Source organism: Mytilus edulis, chromosome 13 (assembly GCF_963676685.1).
Source record: "Mytilus edulis chromosome 13, xbMytEdul2.2, whole genome shotgun sequence".
NCBI classification, from domain to species: domain Eukaryota; kingdom Metazoa; phylum Mollusca; class Bivalvia; order Mytilida; family Mytilidae; genus Mytilus; species Mytilus edulis.
In genome coordinates, this window is record NC_092356.1 from 28,687,714 (window position 1) to 28,707,821 (window position 20,108).

Below are 20,108 nucleotides of genomic sequence, written 5' to 3' on the forward strand. Positions count from 1 at the left end.
CTGGATCCGTCACTGGTAATAACTGATATAGTCCTAACTATTTCTACTCCTAATAAAAGCCACTAGCATTTTTGGTCTTTATGTTTTCCATATTCTTTTTGTTTCATAAAAAATAAAGTAATATGTAGCTTTAATAAAACCAAACCAAAGCTGATTGTTATTTTTATTTTTTAAGGTCATACAATTATAAGCTTCTCATGCAAAATTAAAAAAAAAATTGAGACTTTTTCTCACAACAAATTTCCAACCATAATTTCCTGGCATAAATTCTTCAAAAATATCATGTCCAATGTTTTATAACTACTGCTGATTTACATTAGACATCAAATGGGTTTGGTTTTTTTTTAGTTGTTGTTGCCAAAATATTGCTATGATGATTTTAATAATCAGATAAAATAATAACTATTTTAGCAAAAGATTACAAATTCTTCTGATGTGCTTAATGACAGCCCAGTCACAATATTGTAACCTCATTACTGTTTCACAATGTCCCAGCTTTAAATAATTCAAACTCAACTGTAATCAGAGGAACCTTTTATTACATGGTCACAGTAAATCGTGGAATGAGTAATGAATGAATTCATTATGGAACCTATATTTGGTACTAGTATAGCTTTAAGCTTTTATTCATTTTATACAATTATGCACATTCTGCTTTTTTTTTTAAAACTTTTTCATGTAATGTTCAAATGAGAATGGATTTCTGTGTTCATTTAGGTTCATTTGATATTTTTACTTTGCATTTATATTAATACAAATGAATTTTTTTTTAGAATCATCATTCAATATTATATTTTGTGTATATCCATTATATTACTGTAAATTCAGAAATTATTGCAAGGTTTATATAAGTGTGTTGGTTTAGTATCGCAATAATTAGAACTCGCTGGTATATGTGTCTGCATGCTTATTTCCTGAAATCGCAATTATTAATCTTGCATTGTCAATTCTTCATAAATCGCTATATTAAATTCACGCAATCATTTCTGAATTTACAAGAATTGTTCGTCGAGAAATAAAATTTTATTTCCTGTGCCTTTTTTTATCTTATTTGTTCTAGAAGTATCTTATAAAGAGTAGTAAACTTTCTACATTTTGAACTTCTTCTAGAGAACCACTGAATTGAATGAAACCAAACATAGCATGAATGTTCCTTATGAGATGCTGACCAAGTGTTGTTACTTTGTAGCCGATCCATCATCCAAGATGGATGTCAGTGGGGGACTTAGTTTAACATAGGACCCTAGGGGAAATACATACAAATGTCTTCTTTTAGAGAACCACAGAATGGAATGAAACCAAACATGGCATGAATGTTCCTTATGAGTTGCTGACCAAGTGTTGTTACTTTGTAGCTGATCCATCATCCAAGATGGCCGCCAGCGGGGGACTTAGTTTAACATAGGACCCTATGGGAAATACATACAAAAGACTTCTTTTAGAGAACCACTGAATGGAATGAAACCAAACATTGCATGAATGTTCCTAATGAGATGCTGACCAAGTGTTGTTACTTTGTCGCCAATCCAACATCCAAGATGGCCCCCAGTGGGGGGGCTTAGTTTAACATAGGACCCTATAGGAAATACATACAAATTTCTAATGAGGTGCTGGCCAAGTGTTGTTACTTTGTGAGCCAAATTTTATCTTTTTTTATATGATTTAAAAAACCCAGGTAGAGTCAGGTGAGCGTTACAGGCTCTTGAGAGCCTCTAGTTTAATATTATTTCAAAATCCCAAGTATAAAATCAGGTGAGCGACACAGGCTCTTGAGAGCCTCTAATTGTTTTTGCTAAATAACATAGAATAATTGTGAAATGCAATAATGTAACGGTTCCTGACTTGGAGCATGTATATTTTATAGTTCAAGTGTCCGGGTTTGACATTTTTTATGCCAAATTCTCTCCATTAATTGTCAATGGTATATTAAAATGATTGGATGGATCTAAAAAGCAGCAAACCAATAAAGAGAAATTCTATATTCTAGGGTATAAGACGTAACTGAACATTTCAATAGTCCTAGGCCAGGATTTTATGAACAGAAGGGGAAATTGCAGCCAGTGGGGAAGCTCAGAAGCTCCTTGATTTCAACAATTTAGAATCAAATCATGAAGCAGCCAGACTGATAATTTTCTCTATTTTACATTAACTTCTGGTTTCGTTGAACAACACACATAGTTTTGGTTGTTTAAAAAAAGGTGTCCAAGACACCTTGAGATGATTTTACGGTCTTTTGACGCTTTTTTTTTTACGTCAACATCTTTGACGATTTCACTATATCACGTCAACAAGAATGGATACTCATCGAAGAGTCAAATACAGCGGAGAAACAAAATTTTACTGATCACCCATCAGATGGAGCAATCAGTATAAAAAGAATCAGAGTATGTGTTTAATAATGAATATGATAAATTGCCATATTCAATACAATATTAGCAGATTACGATAGTTTTCATACAACAGCAAAAAATTTTGCGGTTGTATATTTGTATCACGTTGTCGTCGTCAGTGTCTTCCAAAGATGGATGGTTTCCGGATAATAACTTAAGTATAAGTAAATAAAAATCAATAAAATTTTAACACAATGTTTATAACCACAAAAGGAAGGTTGGGATTGATTTTGGGGGTTATCATCATCGGTTATGGTAGCACTCCACAGTTAGGTGTGTAGTTTCGCATTTTGGCCCCTGTGGATTTTCAAATATGAGAGCTAGTGTGCAATAAAATTCATTTTTGGATAGCTGAGTATTAAAATAGCCTTTGTATTGGGTTTATATGAACATCAAGATTATGTAATGTATGTAATATAGGCTGTTTTCTGTATGACAGTCCGTATTTGCATGTCCATACCATGCATTGGTCCGGCAATTATTGTAATTTTTTTTCCAAACTTTTATCGCACAAACTTTGTGATTGGATTTTACGAAAAAATGAGGCGAAAGACACCCATTTTTTATTTGATCATTAGGAAGATTTATGAAAACAGTTTCTAAAAAGGTATCACTCAAAGGCATTGAAATTCTAGTTTGATCCAAATTTTGGGGGGATATGTGACATGTCCACCCCCCTTTTTGCAATATTTTATGGTAAATAAATGCAGAATGTTGCCATGGATACACATAAAAGGAATTAATTTTCACTCTTTTAACTTTGAAAATCAAATCTATGGAATATACTGATTACATACATATGCACATGTACAACACAAACAGTTAGGTTAATGTATTAGAAATCCAGGAATAGGAGATGATAAAACATTTTGTGGCTCATTTTTAATTTTTTTTCCTAACTGTGGAGTGCTACCTATGGTCCCATTGGTTTAGGAATTAGGGGCCCAAAAGGGGCCCAAAACATACATTTATCTAGTTTCAGGACAATAAGTTGTGTAGAACTATTATAATTACTCTGAAATTGTACCAATGTTCATACCATTAAGTAGAAGGTTGGGATTTATTTTAAGGGTTATGGGGCAAACAGTCTAGGAATAATGGGCCAAAAAGGGGCCAAAAACATGCATTTTTGAAGTTTCGGGATAATAACTTATGTTTAACTGTATGGATCTCTCTGACATTGTACCACAAGGTTCCATATAATGAAGGGAAGGCTTGTTGTCAGTTTGGGATTAATATCCCTGAACAGTTAGTAATAAGGGGCCAAAAAAGGGCCAAAAAGAAGCATTTTTCTAGTTTACAGACAATATCTTGTGTTTAAGTGTATGGATCTCTCTGAAATTATACTACAAGGTTTCTTACTACAAAGAAAAGGCTGGAATTGAGTTTTGGGGTTCTTGCTCCAAGGCGGTTTCAAAAAGTGAGGGGCCAAGATAGGGGCCCAAATAAGCATTTTTGTAGTTTTCAGTCAATAACTTGTGTTTAAGTGTATGAATCTCTGAAATTATACCACAAGTTTCCATACTACAAAGGGATGATTATAGGGGGTAATGGATCAAATAATTAAGCAATTAGGGGCAAAAAAGGGGGGAAACAAGGGTTTTTCTGGTTAAAGGACAATTTAGACAATTTAAAAGCAGTGTAAGGGAGGTAATCCAATTCTAATTAAAATTTAAAGAATACTGTTATATATATGTTTGATTACTTGATTACCTCCCTTACACTGCTTGAAAATTATGTTAAAGGAAGTGATAATTGTCTTGAGATGTGTAGTTGTAAATTTATTTTTAGAAGTTACTGTTAATTAATATTAATTTTAACCATGACTTATTTTATATTTTAAATGAGTATTTATTGTTGCCAACTTATTTAGAAATTTGAATTGAGATTATTTTTGGAATAAGGGATTGGGGGAGGTGAAAAAATGGTGAGGGGTGGGGGTAAATTTTTTCTCATTTCAGATTTTAAAAATTAAAAAGAATTTTTCTTCAAATATTTTTTTTGAAGGAATTTATATTCAACAGCATAGTGTATTGCTCAAAAGCAAAAAAAATAATTTTTAAGTTCATTAGACCACATTCATTCTGTGTCAACTATTTAATCACAATCCAAATATAGAACAGTGTCAAGCTTGAATGTTGTGTCCATACTTGCCCCAACTGTTCAGGGTTTGACCTCTGCGATCGTATAAAGTTGCACCCTGTGGAGCATCTGTTTTTTTTTAATCAAATTTGTTTAGTTGAATCCAATTAGTTGAGAAAAAGTATTTTAAAGTCCAGTCAATAAGAAAGTTGAATAGGCCAGATTGCATTGTGAAAGAGTTATATCCCCTTAACAAAGTACATTTTTTGAATTTTCACTGTTTTATTTAAAGTATATCAAGTATAATTAGTGGGAGAAACAATGGACAAATCTAATATTCAGCTCAATAACCATTGTTCATCGTACAAAACCAACAAAAACTGTCCTCTCACAAGACTTCTTCGTTCAACGAAACATCCTTTTGATAATGTTACTTTCCAAATTATAGAAGTTAACACTGAGTGGGACACCACGGCGAGAAGGAGAAGAGAAAACTTTTGGATACACCAACTCCACACTTTAGAACCTGATGGTCTTAACGAAAAAGACAAAAAAAGATACAGGAAAGATAAAGAATAATTTAAAACAAAGCATCGTCCTTTTTATTCTGTAATATTGGCCAATGGACGTTGCTAACTTCAATTACCAATTATGTATTTTTAAGGTAGCTAAATCCAATACAACATATACATTGAGCTGCAAAATTTTCTTATTTTCAAAGCAGCTAAATGCAATTGATCATAGACATTGAGCTGCAAAATTTTCTTATTTTAAAGGCAGTTAAGTGCAACATAGACGTTGAGCTGCAAAAGTTTCTTATCATCTACATTTCACCTGGATAGATGCACGCTTGATAAAGCTAGTTCTAGAGAAATATTGCGTTTATTTTCATCATTTTGTAAATATTTTAAACATTCTTATATTTACATACTAAATAGTGTGTTAAAATTACATTGTTAGGCAAAGTATAATTAGTATATATATATATATTTTTAAGAATTTTGGAAAGTACAAAATAAGGAGATGAGGTATGATTGCCTATGAGATAACTCCCAAAGTGTTAAATGATGTGGAATTAAGCTACTGTAGGTTACCAAACAGCTTTCAACTATATTGAAAATTCATTGCTGTAGTCTGCTAAAAAAAAGGACCTTTAAAACAATTTAAACTAAAAAATAAACTTTCTTGTTATGACAAACAAGAGTGAAAATGCTGCAATTTCTTGCCTGCTTTACTCATAATGATTTATTTTATGTTTAAGGTCTTTAAGATAAAAGGGTTTACTACAATTATCACAAACCTTAACATTATCAATGTCTGATGAACCCTGCCAGTCAGATATGAACAACTTTAAACAATCATTGGTACACACCAAAAATGTAAAACATAATGTGTATTCAAAGAGACCTAACCAAGAAAACCTATTAACATTGACATATGAACCATGAAAATGAGTTCATTGTCAGATAATACCTGACTGACAGACAAGTACACCTTAACTTATTAAATTCCTTCCATGTAACAAATAGTTTATGTTGGTCTCGCCTGCGACAAAAGTCACAGTATGTGAGACATCAGTATTACTTTTCGGCAGAACCAGACCTTGTCCATTGAACCATAACATTTAGAATTGAAGTCAATGTTAGATAATACATGCCACACAGACATGTAGTCATGTACACTTCACAATCAGTCCTTACATCAAATATAGGATCTATGAAACTGACCTTTACAAATAGATTAATCCTAGACCAATAATTCAATTGAAGAACCTTAGTGAGCACGCTCACATACCCCACGTCCTCACATCGTCATTGGAGAAATTAAATAAGTGTAAGAAAAAATATTGAATAATAATTTCCTGCCAATATGCACATCTACATAGTATGTTCTTATTATCTTCAAAATTTCATGAAATTCTGTTGTGAGGTTTGAGAGGAGTTGAGATGACAAACTGTTGCAGAAGTAGATATAGGAAGATGTGGTGTGAGTGCCAATGAGACAACTCTCCATACAAATAACAATTTAAAAAGTAAACCAGAAGTACATTGAAACAAATAAGTTCAAAGGGGCGCAACACCTAGAAAAAAAATTGAATCGCAATTTCCTGTTGATATGCACATCTACATAGTCTGTCCTTATTATCTTAAAAGGTTTCATGAAATTCTGTTGTGTAGTTTCAGAGGAGTTGTGATGACAAACTGTTGCAGTAGTACATTAAAGTAAACAAGTTCAAAGGGGTGTAACTCCTAGAAAAAAAATTGAATCGCAATTTCCCGTCGATATGCACAACTACATAGTATGTCCTTATTTTCTGAAAAGGTTTCGTCAAATTCTGTAGTGTGGTTTGAGAGGAGTTGCGATGACAAACTGTTGCAGTAGTACATGAAAGTAAATAAGTTCAAAGGGGCGTAACTCCTAGAAAAAAAAATTGAATCACAATTTCCCGTAGATATGCACAACTACATAGTATTTCCTTATTATCTGAAAAGGTTTCGTGAAATTCTGTTGTGGTTTGAGAGGAGTTGCGATGACAAGAAACAGGACTGACGGACAGGTCAAAAACATTATACCCTCCGCAAACCGTTGCTTTGGGTATAATGAGGTAGAGTTCAGGTGAAGCCTTTCTGAAAGCCTTGTAGACCATCCAAGGATCAAAAAGTCCAAATATAACTATCCTGTAACTTATTTGTGAGAAATTCACATGAATAAATACCAGTTTGAAAATGGATCAAGGATAATGGACATACAAAGCTAAATAGTGGACACATTTTAAAACTGTCCTTATAGGTTGCATTTCTGTAAATATTGACAATGCAATTTCCCATAGGAACTCCTTTTACGGCTAAAACTGTACCACTTTTACTATGAAGTTTTGAAAAAAATCTTATCCTAGAATTGAAAGTTCATATGCACCACAATTTTTTTCAAAGGTCAAAATATAGGGCTGTGCGGCATATTTTCAATGTTTATATGCCCTGAACTTCTCAGTTTAAACTTACACTAATTTTCTTAACGACCCCTACCTCAAATGAAAGGTTACCACAGATTTCAATGTAAACAATATGCACATGTTTATTTACTGGTAACATTCCCAAGTTCTGTCTCTGCGATATGGAACACAGAAAGCATAACTGGGAACCAGTATGTAAACAAAATCAATTTTCTATGAATATTCAATTACTCCCCAAAAGAGGCGTGTTTTGAGAAACAGCTGTATTTACAAAGTGCAACCTAAAGCCAGACTCATTGCAGGGGCTAACAAATATAACAAACAGTAATCAATGATTTACAGGCTCCTGACTTAGGACAGGAACATATAGAATTTGACAGATTAAACAAGTTTATGAGCACTCAACTTGCTACCTGCTCCTTAGCATGACAGTGGTGAAATAGCAAAACATTAGAACTAACTGTCAAACTCAGTTGGAGATGGCTGGTCTATTACATTAATGGTCAGTCAATAAATTTCAATTAATTAACAATATATTTTCACTAGTTCTTTTAAATGCTATTAAATTTGGACAACACGACATCAACCAATGATTTAATGTCCAGTGACATCTCTTTTAACCATACTATCCCAAGGCAGTAATTTAAAACACCTACTTAGATGTTGTTTGAATATACTATAAATGGCCTTCAAAGCTGCAGCAATGCATATAATTTAATTAGTCTACACCCTTTGGTAGAAAAGTGTTTTTTTTCCATTTTCAGTGCTAGACCAACAAATAAATAGAGGTGCAATTTTGCTAAAAAAAAATGACCAACATATATTATTTCAATATTTATTTTTAATTTTTTATCATGATTCAGATCTTCATAATTACAGAATAATGTGGTATGATACCCTGAGATTGAAGTAATAATACCCAAATAATTGTACATAAAAGATGTTAGAACACATTTTTGCAAACTATTAATCATATGCAGAAAACAAAACAGAATCAGCCATAAAAAGTATTCACAAAACTTGAAATAGAAAATTAATGAAGATTACAAAGGAAATTTGAATCTGAAGTATATAATTCTTTTTTCTATCTTAGGAATTTTCTCTCAATACCATTTTTATCTGCTTCTGGAACTAATAATAGTTTTTATTCTCATTTTTGTTTTCTTTTTAAGTACTAATAAATGTGTTTAACTCGGAACAACTTTTAAACACAAATTTCTCATGGGGATAAATATCATTCGCTTTAATCAGCCACAACTTAGACCAGAACATTTATACACTTTGAAACAACCATAACAAATACAGCACTATCCCCTTGCAGTCTCAACTCTTTCACACACACACACAGCTTTTCAGTATCACACAATGCTCTTTTGCACACAAGTATTGATCCTTATCAACGTAAAATAATTGTCAATGTACATATTAAAATAAATATCTACAGCACTTTAATATCAATCTTCACAATGATTTTAATTGATTCTTACAAATAAACAGTAAAAATTAAATTCCACATTAGAAAGACATAGTTCAATGTTATACAATTTTGCACCAGTATCACAGATTTGAGAAAGAATAATTATCGACGGTATCTATCGTATCGTTCAGGAGAAGAGCTGCGGTGACCATTCCGATGTCGTTTGACATACCTATATTCAGGTGAGTACTCATAACGCTCTTTGTCCTTGTAATCATTCCTGTCTTTATAGTCATTGTAACGGTCTTTGTGATCGTACTTGTCTTTGTAATATTTCTTATTATGACTAGATTTATTATACTGTCTATCTGGTGACCTACTCATTGATCTACTAAATGACCTAGACACTTGTTTCTTTCGTTTGTGAGAGAGTTTTGAACCTTTGTAATAATCAGCATTTTCCTTCTTGATTCTACGAGAATCAATGTCTTTATGCTTCTTCTTTTTAGAAATTAGACTCCTGGGTGGACTAAGGCTACTACCAGATGACCTAAAAAATAATAAGTTTGGTTAAATAATCTGAAGACTAGGCTATTCCTTAGTAAGGTTCAGCAATTATATAAATTCAGAAACACAAGAGAAAACTAAGTATTTTCACAAGCAAGACTGAGACTATTTGTCATTATTAAATGATTAATCTAACATCTGCAGTGGCAGGTCACCAAACATCATCAGAATTTTTTTTTAGATTCCTCCCTTCATATTTATTGAGAATACAATCAGCAAACACAGCGTGGAAATCAGCTGTGTTTCATGCAGGTATATCTAATTATATAAATATGCAAGAAATTTCAGTGGTCACAGAAATTAAACTAAAAATATCACTAAATATCATAATCATATAATTACCTCTTATCTGGTGAAAAGGAATGACTTCTTCTTCTTTTGCTGCCATTTTTACTGAAAGAAGAAATATAAAATCAATACTAAACCAGTTCATACTTGCGATTTTTTATTATTTTGTACTCCTTCACTTTCTTGACAATTGAGAATCGACCAAAAATCGCATATTAAAAAGTAAATTGTCCCCACTTACTGCAGGTATAAGCTCTATTAACTTCACAATCTTAACTAGCTATCAATCAAACTTCATACGTTTTCATTTCAATTGTCATCTTTAATTTTTTTAATGATTTTTTTGTTGTTGTTTGGCTTGATATATACTGACTAGGATGACCTGATTTTAAATAGTTTAAACATATCAATTGTTCAGAAAATAAACAAAAGGATGAGACACATATTTTAATTGCAACTTTGAATAGCTTTATTGAACAATTGTCACTAGTTCCTGAAAATAAAATGACGATGTTTTGGGACTATTAGGTAGTTATACTTACATAAGGCCTCCATCAGGTTTCCTTGTATTATCATCTTTTTCTTTCTTTAACTTCAACTGTTTGATGCTCCCAAGTAACGTGGGGTTTGGACTAACATTCTTTGGTGAATCTATAACAGAACATAACATTAGTTTCTACAGAAAGGGAAATATTCATAATAAAAATATTTCAGTTTGCAAAGCATTTTTTTAAATGTTGTTTGTACATGAAGTGCCAATTTGAAGTCATAAACCAAAATTAAGGTTTAAATCTACAACTTTCCAATAACTGATCCAGAAAAAGTCACATATTTTCTTTATATACCTCATAACGCATTATTTGGATTTTTCAAAATTTCCATTTCAAATTGAATGAGTTATCCACAATCTAATTTTTGTAACCAACATCATAAATATTGCCCTCCTAACAACAACAATGTATATGCCTTACAAATACATTTGTTTGTCCATACTTTTCCCTGGTTAGTTTTCTAAATACTGCAATTATCAATTTGAGGCAATTTCATGATTTATTTAATCAACAGATCCCCTAGATTATAATTGGCCTGAAACCATTTTTGGTTGTCTTTAATTTTGCAATTGCATTGATTTTTGGTGTTTTAACGTCACTCTCAAGCACCTCATTTATGCTGATTTGTGGCGGCCAGTTATTATTGGTAGAGGAAGCTGGAGTGCCCTTAGAAAACCACAGACCTTCGATAGGAAAACTTACAATCCTTGTCAATAAAGATTAGAGTCCAGTGCACCCACATGAGCTTGGTTCGAACTCACATCCTCAGTGTTGACTAGCTAGTGATTGCAGTTGTTGCTACCTAGACCATGCAGCCACTGAGGCCCCGTTTTTTTGTTGTTGATATCTTAAAGTATACTTACTTGCTCTAGATGTTGAGTTTGGTGTTCCATAGTCTGATGCCATTCCTTTTGATTTCTTCTTGTTTTCCATCTGGATCCTCTTGGCTTCCATAACTTTGGCTCCAAGTTCTTCTACATTTGGCTACAAAATTGATACATGCAATATATTATACTATAAATTCAGAAATTATTGCAAAAATGTGACAAGATTATAATAACCATCATTTAAATGCACATTTTGAAATTCGTATGTGAATTAATCAGGATTTTTCTCAATATCGCAAAGATAACAATTACATTTTAGTCTAAAATGACAAAACCGCAATAAAAGCACTCAATAATTTCTTCATTTAACAGTATATGACAGAGGCCTGCTTTAAAAATTCATGATGGATAATTTAATATGCTCATTTCTTAATACCTGTATGAAGGAAAATGGAGATTGACTTTCCCAATTATTGTTTAATGAAAAAGAATTCTTTATATATCAGTGAAACATAAAGCATATAATACGTTAACATTGCAGAAAGAGAGACAATTTTGTCTGTGTAAACCATTATCTTGTTATAATCTTTATCTTATCTGTTTATATATTAGACAAAATACTTACTCTTTGACGAGCATACAGACGTAGTATTGTCAGACATATTTCTTGAATGTCATCTTCTCGTACATTAAATATGGAATACCATGACGGTCTATCTGGCAGAGCAATCTGTAATACAAATGAAAACATTTAGGATGACATTTCATAACACATGGTTAATTACTTCAAGCTAACTGCAAGCAAACCTTTGTTCAGTATAAGTTTTAATTCATTTTTGTTAATGTTATATATGATACTATAATTTAGAGTGCAATGCTTTCCCTGTGTGGTTTTTATATGACTTTCTTTTTTTTAATTTTTTTAAACTTCTTGTTGACATGTATGAGATCTCAACAAAATTTAACTAGCCAAATTTTATGTGCATGATGTCTGTGTTAAATCTTAATTTTTTCAATATTTAGTGAATTCGGTAATAATGGTTTCAGTTAATTTTTATCATAACTTCTAAACACAGGATCTAAAGTTTGACATATTATTTAGAATAGGTCTTTTGTTGGAAGACTATGATGTTCCCAAGTTGTCTTTTGATTATTTTTTTTTGGGGGGGTTGTTGTCTACTTGATGTTCACCTAAAATCTCAATATATTCATGTAAAAGTATGTATTACTAATTGATTGAGAGATTTTATTCTGCTTTTATAAATCTTACCTGTAATTGTCTAGCAGCTAAGTATATACAGGCACAAGCTATAGTTTCTGGAAGGAATCTAACAAAAACATTTGTCCTAAAACTATCGTTCATGTAGTTCCTGTAAAGAAAAGACAAAATCATAAATATATATGAAATCTTTACTTTTCATCAGATATTCATTCGAATATTAATATGGTAAAATTGTAAGGTATATCATTAACTATCATCATGGTCAAAATTAATATACATCAGTTTTAAAAACATACAAAATAATTTTATAAACGGTCAATAATCAATTCAATGTTAATGCAAGATCATATTTTTTCCGGACAGTTTTAATCCTTGTTATTCCACGAAATATTATCCACAAAGATCACTGAAAGTTTTCATTACTGTTTATGTCATAGTTCGGGTTCCTGGTTGTGTTGAATATAACAGCTACAAATATGATGTAATTCCAAGATATCCATTTGTCCACATCTGTAGCATCGTTTGAATCCACTAATGGCACTATGTTTTAAGTGTTCATGGTTTTTGTTTTCAATGCAAACAAGTTCTGTTCGTCTCTCTCCCATCCACCAAAAACAGTACTGGTTATAAATGTGAGATTTGTAAACCAGCAGTTTATGTTGGATTTTGCTTGTAAGGAAGTGAAAATTTGAACTGAGACATTCAAGTTATAGCAAACATACATACAATTTAAATCTAGTTTCACATACATACATATTTATCAAACGAAGTACCATTATAAAACAAGATTTTGTATATATACATGTATAATTTCTGTATATGAACAAATATTTTACTGCATATACGTTATTTAAAGAGTTTCCTAACATTTCATTCATCTCAAAACAAAGTTTATAATTCAAATCTTTACCTTTTGGTCAAATAATGTCAGTTTATAGTTATAAAGCATGTATTATAAAAAGATTCAACAAAAATGTAAAATATTACTTCAATGTATAGACAAGATCTTATTTTATAGATATAAATGGTGAAAAAAAAAACACAAAAAAATGAATATTGTTAAACTGTCTTATGAAAACACCAATCTGGTAAGGAATTACTTGATATATATGTATGTATAGTTTATGAATCTTAAACAATACAGAAAACAACATAATGGAAGGCTAAATATTTCCACAACTATTTATATACCAACCATTTTGACACTGGATCCAGCTATTTGAACTGCACTGGAAATTTGAAAATTAAATGATAATTATATAAAACATAAAAATGCACAACATATTCCTCTGTCCTTTCAATCTAACGAATTCAAACGCCTCTTCTGCCTCCAGTGTTAAATTGTTCGTTGTTTATTGCATTGTCATTCCAAACTTTCCTTCCCAGAATTCACTGCTGTAAAACAATCTTATATAGTTAGCAAGTTCAGAACCTCATCAAAATACTTGAACAAGTCAACTTATCTTTTTTTACATAATTTTCTTTCCAAGTTCATGCAGTCTACTTTATTAAACTGTTTATTTTGCTACATTTTTTTTCTATCATTTTCACTGTTCATTCGTTATATCTGAGTTACAAAGTTTTCAAATCTTTTCATTAACAAACAAAACAAGCAACAAGTTCTTTTTTTAAAACCAACTCATTTGAAACATGAATTTATTGAGTGCCCATTAGTACTGGTAAACCTTTAGACACTCTCAAAACATTACTCCATATTTGTCACTGGTTCCCAATGTTGCTGGTTCCTGCTGTTTGTTGTTTCATCGCTGTTGAGTCAGATGGGTTCTGTTTCCAGAGGATGGTGCAATCATTTCAAGACACAGACTTTACCCACCTAATCTGGGGTAGGCAAAAAGGAAAAATATAGAATTAATACAAAATTCTTCACACTTTTTGCTTCATTCATTCCCAAAATGAAGCTCTTTACAACACAAACAAAATAAAAAGACGATAATAAAATATATTTTATTTTGTAATGTGTATAATAAACAGAAAAGCATTCAATAAATGTGCCTTGCAAAGGTCAAGTGAAAATGTTGGAACTTACAAAGACTAACACCAGCAAGGAATTTTCTATCCATTCAGAGATGTCTTATGAAATTTTGCGAAACACTAATGGCTACAACACAGAATGACCTATGATTTCCCGTACAATGTTATTCTGAACTTCTAGAAAATCCATGACTAACATGTCAAAATGTGGAGCTTATTTTCAGTAGAGAACACAATTTTGTCAGGGCAGTTACCACAAATACATTGGTAGGGGCAGGTCTTGTTATTTTTCGTACCAAAAACCATTGTCCCAAATAAATGGACCAATTGTAACATGTTTAGAAAAAGTAAAATCACAAAAATCTATTTGCTTTCTTGCTATCTTAACTGAAAACAAGTTCACTATTTTCACACGGAAGTCCTGATGAAGACTAATCGATTTTTAATTCTTAATTTTGAAAACATGTTTTTTTAACAAAACAATTGGCTAGTTTTAAAGATTTTAGTGATTTCGTACAGAATGCAGAAATTTGAGAAGAAAACAGGACCACAGGATCAAATTGTTCACACATTTAAATTAACCTCAATATCATTTTTGTCTTCAAAATTCAGAATTAGAAATGGAAAGTCCTTACAATTCAAAATTTGCAAATATAATATTTAGCAGATGAATAGATTATAATTTTCAACCAAGAAAATGGATATGGGAAAGCACATTACTTAAAGGAATAATGGATTTAATATCATATCAGATGGGATTAATTTCTGTTGATTAATTTAAGTTTAGGTTAACTTCCCAAAATCCAAATTCTTGAATGAAAATATAAAATCTTAACAATTTCATCGTGACAACTTACAATTACAAAAATTTACAATGAATGAAAAATAATATAGCAATGTACACTGTTAAACATGATGATAGTATTATGATGTGCCTTACAAGAAAGAGATTTTATAACTTACCCAAATTTGAATATGAACTCCCTTTGTGAGGTTCCGAATATTCTATATCATTTGAATTTTGGTGTTCCCATTTTTAAATGGACCAAAAATGATACTTTTTGTTTTGCTGGACATTTCTTTGGGGCTATGGACCATCTAAGCCGGTGATTCATGTAGTTCGTAATTATGCATTTTTTTCTCTCATATTTCCATAAACAAATCAGTATAGTTTAAGTTTAATAAACCTAGTCCATATTTTTTTCAGGGAGATATTTGAATACGTGTATTTAGTATTAACCTTAATAAAAAAGAATTTATAATTTTCAAATATTTAACTGCAATTTAATGAGGGGGGGAAATATGCTTATATGTGTAAGCAATAAAATGTTCTCTGATGAGGATCTGTGAAACCAACTTGGATGTACAATATTAAAATAAGGACATTATAAGGTATAAATTCCATGTTTTTCCTGTTGTTACTAATTTTTACCATGTTGACATACAAAATTTCAGAAAAAGAGCATGGATATGTTTACTAGCCAAGATCAGCGTCAAACAACTTAAAGATCTTTTGAGTAAAATATTTGTTGATTGATGGTAGTGCCAAACGATAAATAATGTATAAACCAATCAAATCAGAAAGGAAAGAGGGAGTCAAACATCCTTTATAAGTTCATAATTGGTCCGAAAAAATCAGCCAGACTTGTTCAGAGCTAAGGACGGAGCTTAACAGCTTGGTTTGACTAGATGAAGAAGCCAATGACTTTAATATGTTATGAGTAGTTTGTCTATTTTGGAAACATTGCATCATAATCATAATGGAAACACAAAGTATATAACCAGAGAAAGATATAGAAGCAATTGCTATAAAACTATAATCAGAAATGACGACGACAAAACCAGAACCAATAGACATATGGACAAACCAACAAGTAAACACATAAAATATAGAAGATTCTTAATATTTATGAGCTCTAAATGTTGGGCAGGTTTAATTAGATTTTCAAAACTTCTTACAACCTACATGATTTTTTTTTTTCAACTTCAAGTTATTACCTGCAAGTCTTGTTTTTTTTCTTCACTATACAAAATTAAATAATAAAAAAGAAGAGAGACCCCCTCAAAAAAATTAAGAATGCTTTTTGTATAGAGAACCATAGTTTTAAATCAAATTATCCTTCATAAGAATCAGTGATAACTTAGTAGATTGCATGCATGCAGAATGAGTTAACAGTAGTCTGTTTTATATATTTCTGACACTACCATCAACAACTGTTTGTTAGATAATCTTAGAAATTCTAATAAAGATACCTACCATGCACACTGCACCAGTTTTTGGTTATTTTCACACTCCAACACTTGGAGGTAGACCACAATCACCTGAAAAATAAAAGTTTGACAATACAATAATTGAGTCAAATGTTACAATTGGCTACAACCTGATTTTGGCCATTCTATTTTCCTCCCATGTCGCGGCAACTGATTTGATGTCTAGCCTGAAAGTTGTAAGTTATTAGTGTAAGATTCATGTTTTGTTTTCTGAAAGATGAAAGGATTAGTTCAACAACATAGTAAACTCATTTTTATGACAAAGGCAACAATGTTCAAATTCAAAATAAATTTTCAAATGTTTTACTATTGTTGCCAATGCATAATTGATACATTTTTGCAGAATAAAGAATGATAAATTTATATTTACCTTGTGTGGATGTTTGACATGGACACTGAACCCTAGCTCTTTTAATACACGGCGTTCCGCTTTGATAACTTGATTCTTCAGATTGATGTAATTTTGGTCCAATATCAAAGGAACAATAACTCTGAAAGAAAATAATAGCATTCGTTGTTATATCATTTCCTTCCTTTGTTTTTATCTAGTTGTTAAACTGTTTATGCCCCAGACTAGTTATATTTTATTTGGACTAGTAAATATTTGCCAATATTTGTTTATAAACATAAAAAAATATTCAAATATATGTCTGCAGACTAGCAGTTGAATTAGATCTGGTGCAGACTGCAGGAATACAATTCTTATTAAAAGGAAAGTCTGAAATTATGGGTTTATGTTGACAAATTCATTTTTATGGGATATCAAAAGATTAAATTCTGACATGAATAACCATTTTTCAAGATTCTACATACTTTTGCTTTCTCATCTGCTTGACATGATGAAAAACATTGATCACATCTCTGATTCTTCTGGGAGATTCTTCTATTTTAGCTGCCAGGTTTATACATGCCATAGCAAGTACCTGCAAAAGATAGGAAATAAAAATAAACAAAACAAACATAAAACTATCATGGTTTCCATATTAACTCTTTCATGACGTCTCAAGATTTTTAACCAAAAGGTTGTTGTATTGAAAATGGTGTTAACAAACACAAGTGATCTCAAATTCTATTATGCTTTGTTTTAAATTGCAAGATACATCTAGTTTTTTTTTATTCAATGTTGCTACCTCAGTTTACTATTGTGACCTGCAAAACATTTAGCATCATAGAACAAATAAACTTTATAATTTTGTAGCAGAGTTAACCATCTTAGAACTACATGTACAGCAACAGCATCCTCACGTCTCAAGATGAAAGCTTCCCAAAATACAAATAAACTTACCTCCATATTGTGCTTGACAAAAGATTTTGAGTAGTAGAATCTCTGGAATAAAACTTGACCAGTAGCCATTGCAACCTAAATTATAAAGATATAATCATAAGAAATATTATATTGCTTTTTAAAATATAGAAATAGAAGTCATTCAACATACAAATCTGTCAAATCAATTACAACTGGACCTTTTAATGGTGAAACATAAAATATTAAACAGCAAGATTCAAAATGACTTAGAACGAAATAGAACACATATACAAAGGAATGTTGTGCGTCTCATTGGGGTCTAAGCGTGACGCTAGATTCCCAATTTTTTTGCAAGCATGACACATGAAGGTCAAATTATAGTGCTGTAAAATCGGTGATGTCTAGCGGACCTATTAGGAGACAGCACAGACTCAACAGTAGTGGCATTCACTGATGGTTCATGTCAAGGTAACCCGGGACCATGTGGGGCAGGAGCAGTAGTATATTCTGGAAATAGCCAAGGCATAAGTCTAAAGAGGCCAGTAGCTAATAGAGGATCGATACTTCTTGCTGAACTAGTAGCCATACTAATGGTCCTGGAGCACTGTATAACGACTATAAAGGACCAGTTTTCTGAGCTTAAAATACTGTCAGATAGCCAGACTGCTGTAGGCATCTTGACTCTGAACTGGAAATCTTCTAACTACATCGACACAATTACTGATATCAAAGAATGCATGGGAACGCTCTTAAGACACGGCATACTAACAACCCTATCTTGGATCCCAGGCCATGCTAATATAGCCGGGAACGAGATAGCGGACCAGTTGGCAAAAGACGCTGCAAAAGAGGCCTCATCACTAAATGATCAGTATAATGTCATAACCATGTCAGATGTAAGATGTGCAGTCAAGATGTCTACAAAACTCAAATGGCAAAGCAGATGGACAATTAGTGAAACTGGAAGACAGCTTTTCAACCTAATTCCTATCGTTGGTAAGGACGCACAACTAGACAAGCCTAACAACCAAATAGGAAGAATATTGTCAGAAATAAGAACGGGCTACAGCAGACTAAACAAATACAGAAACCAAATCGGTCAATCCCTCACGCCATATTGTGAATGCGGAGAAGAAGAAACATCAGAACACTTCCTGCTATACTGCCCAAGATACCAACAAGAAAGAGAGGACATGCGAAGACAAATGGAACTACTTAACATCGATCCAACAAATATACAGTCAATACTAGCACCACCAAAAAGAGAAACCTACGAAGCAACATCGCAAATTGTAGGGGAATATATTACAAAATCAGGGAGATTCCAAGAACTTGCAATCCCTGATTCCCGATCCTGCGCCTAAACAAGTATACCAAAGTACCGCGAGATATTACCTCGAGCAACGGTGTACCATAAGAGGAGGAAGATAGCACACAGAGAACAGTAGTGTCAATTATTGACCTTAGGATCAGGATCAGGAGCGGAACACAGGAAATTACAAAAAAAAATGAGAATTTCTTTTGTACATTTTGTAAGCAGGATATGGGAATCTGACAAAACATAAAGCGGGATCCAGGATCAGAACCCCCAAATATCATGTCATACGACATAAGATGAATTTGTAAAGGAAAATTAATTATAGGTATGCATACCTATTTTGACGTCAAAACTTCTTTTTATGAGTTTTACTGTGTGTATTGTTGTGTGTTCTTTTTCTTCATTGGCTAGAGGTATAGTAGGAGGGTGAAGATTTGAAAAAAAGTCAGTGTATCGTCCCAACTGTTCGTGTGGTGTTTTTTTTTCAGGGAAATTATACGAGCCAACAGATCGAAGATTGAAAGGGATTCGTTTGAGGTAGATCTAAATATGGGGATTTATACATAAAATAACGAGATAAACCACTTCGGACTAGTTATTTTTGTCCTGTAAAAGCTATAAATGATACAATCTTTGTCTTATAAGTGTTCAAAATGGCGACGAACCTGTGGAAGTTTGAGAAGGACTCCCGATGACTGAATAAGTTCACAACCTAGGATACGCAAGTCCATTTCTGTATCTGAATCAAGACCATCTTGGAGGGATGGTGTAGGTGAGAGTTTGTCGTCTGGAATTAGAACAGCTTCTAGTGTGAGAATGACTTTACTAAAATCTCGGGTCGTGAGAGGATTTGGCTTCTCTTCCGCCATCTTGAACGTGTTGTCTTCGAATGCGCATTAATAAAAATGAGGTCATAATCCAAATAATCCGATAATGATCATGTTCAAAATTGCATTATGAGATTTTCTATATTGCATTTAAAAG

General features: G+C 32.2%; 1 protein-coding gene across 1 annotated transcript; it reads right to left on the reverse strand.

Annotated features, from left to right (window-relative positions):
• Positions 1-8,246: 8,246 nt before the first annotated feature.
• On the reverse strand, positions 8,247-20,030 carry LOC139502240 (cyclin-L1-like). Its single transcript, XM_071291670.1, has 11 exons — positions 19,790-20,030; positions 17,846-17,920; positions 17,374-17,483; positions 16,931-17,051; positions 16,547-16,611; positions 12,346-12,445; positions 11,701-11,805; positions 11,112-11,232; positions 10,240-10,348; positions 9,752-9,802; positions 8,247-9,392 (listed from the first exon to the last, which is right to left on the reverse strand). Exons 1-11 carry the CDS (start codon positions 19,991-19,993, stop codon positions 9,005-9,007), a joined length of 1,449 nt encoding a protein of 482 aa, XP_071147771.1. The 5' UTR covers positions 19,994-20,030; the 3' UTR covers positions 8,247-9,004.
• Positions 20,031-20,108: the final 78 nt, after the last annotated feature.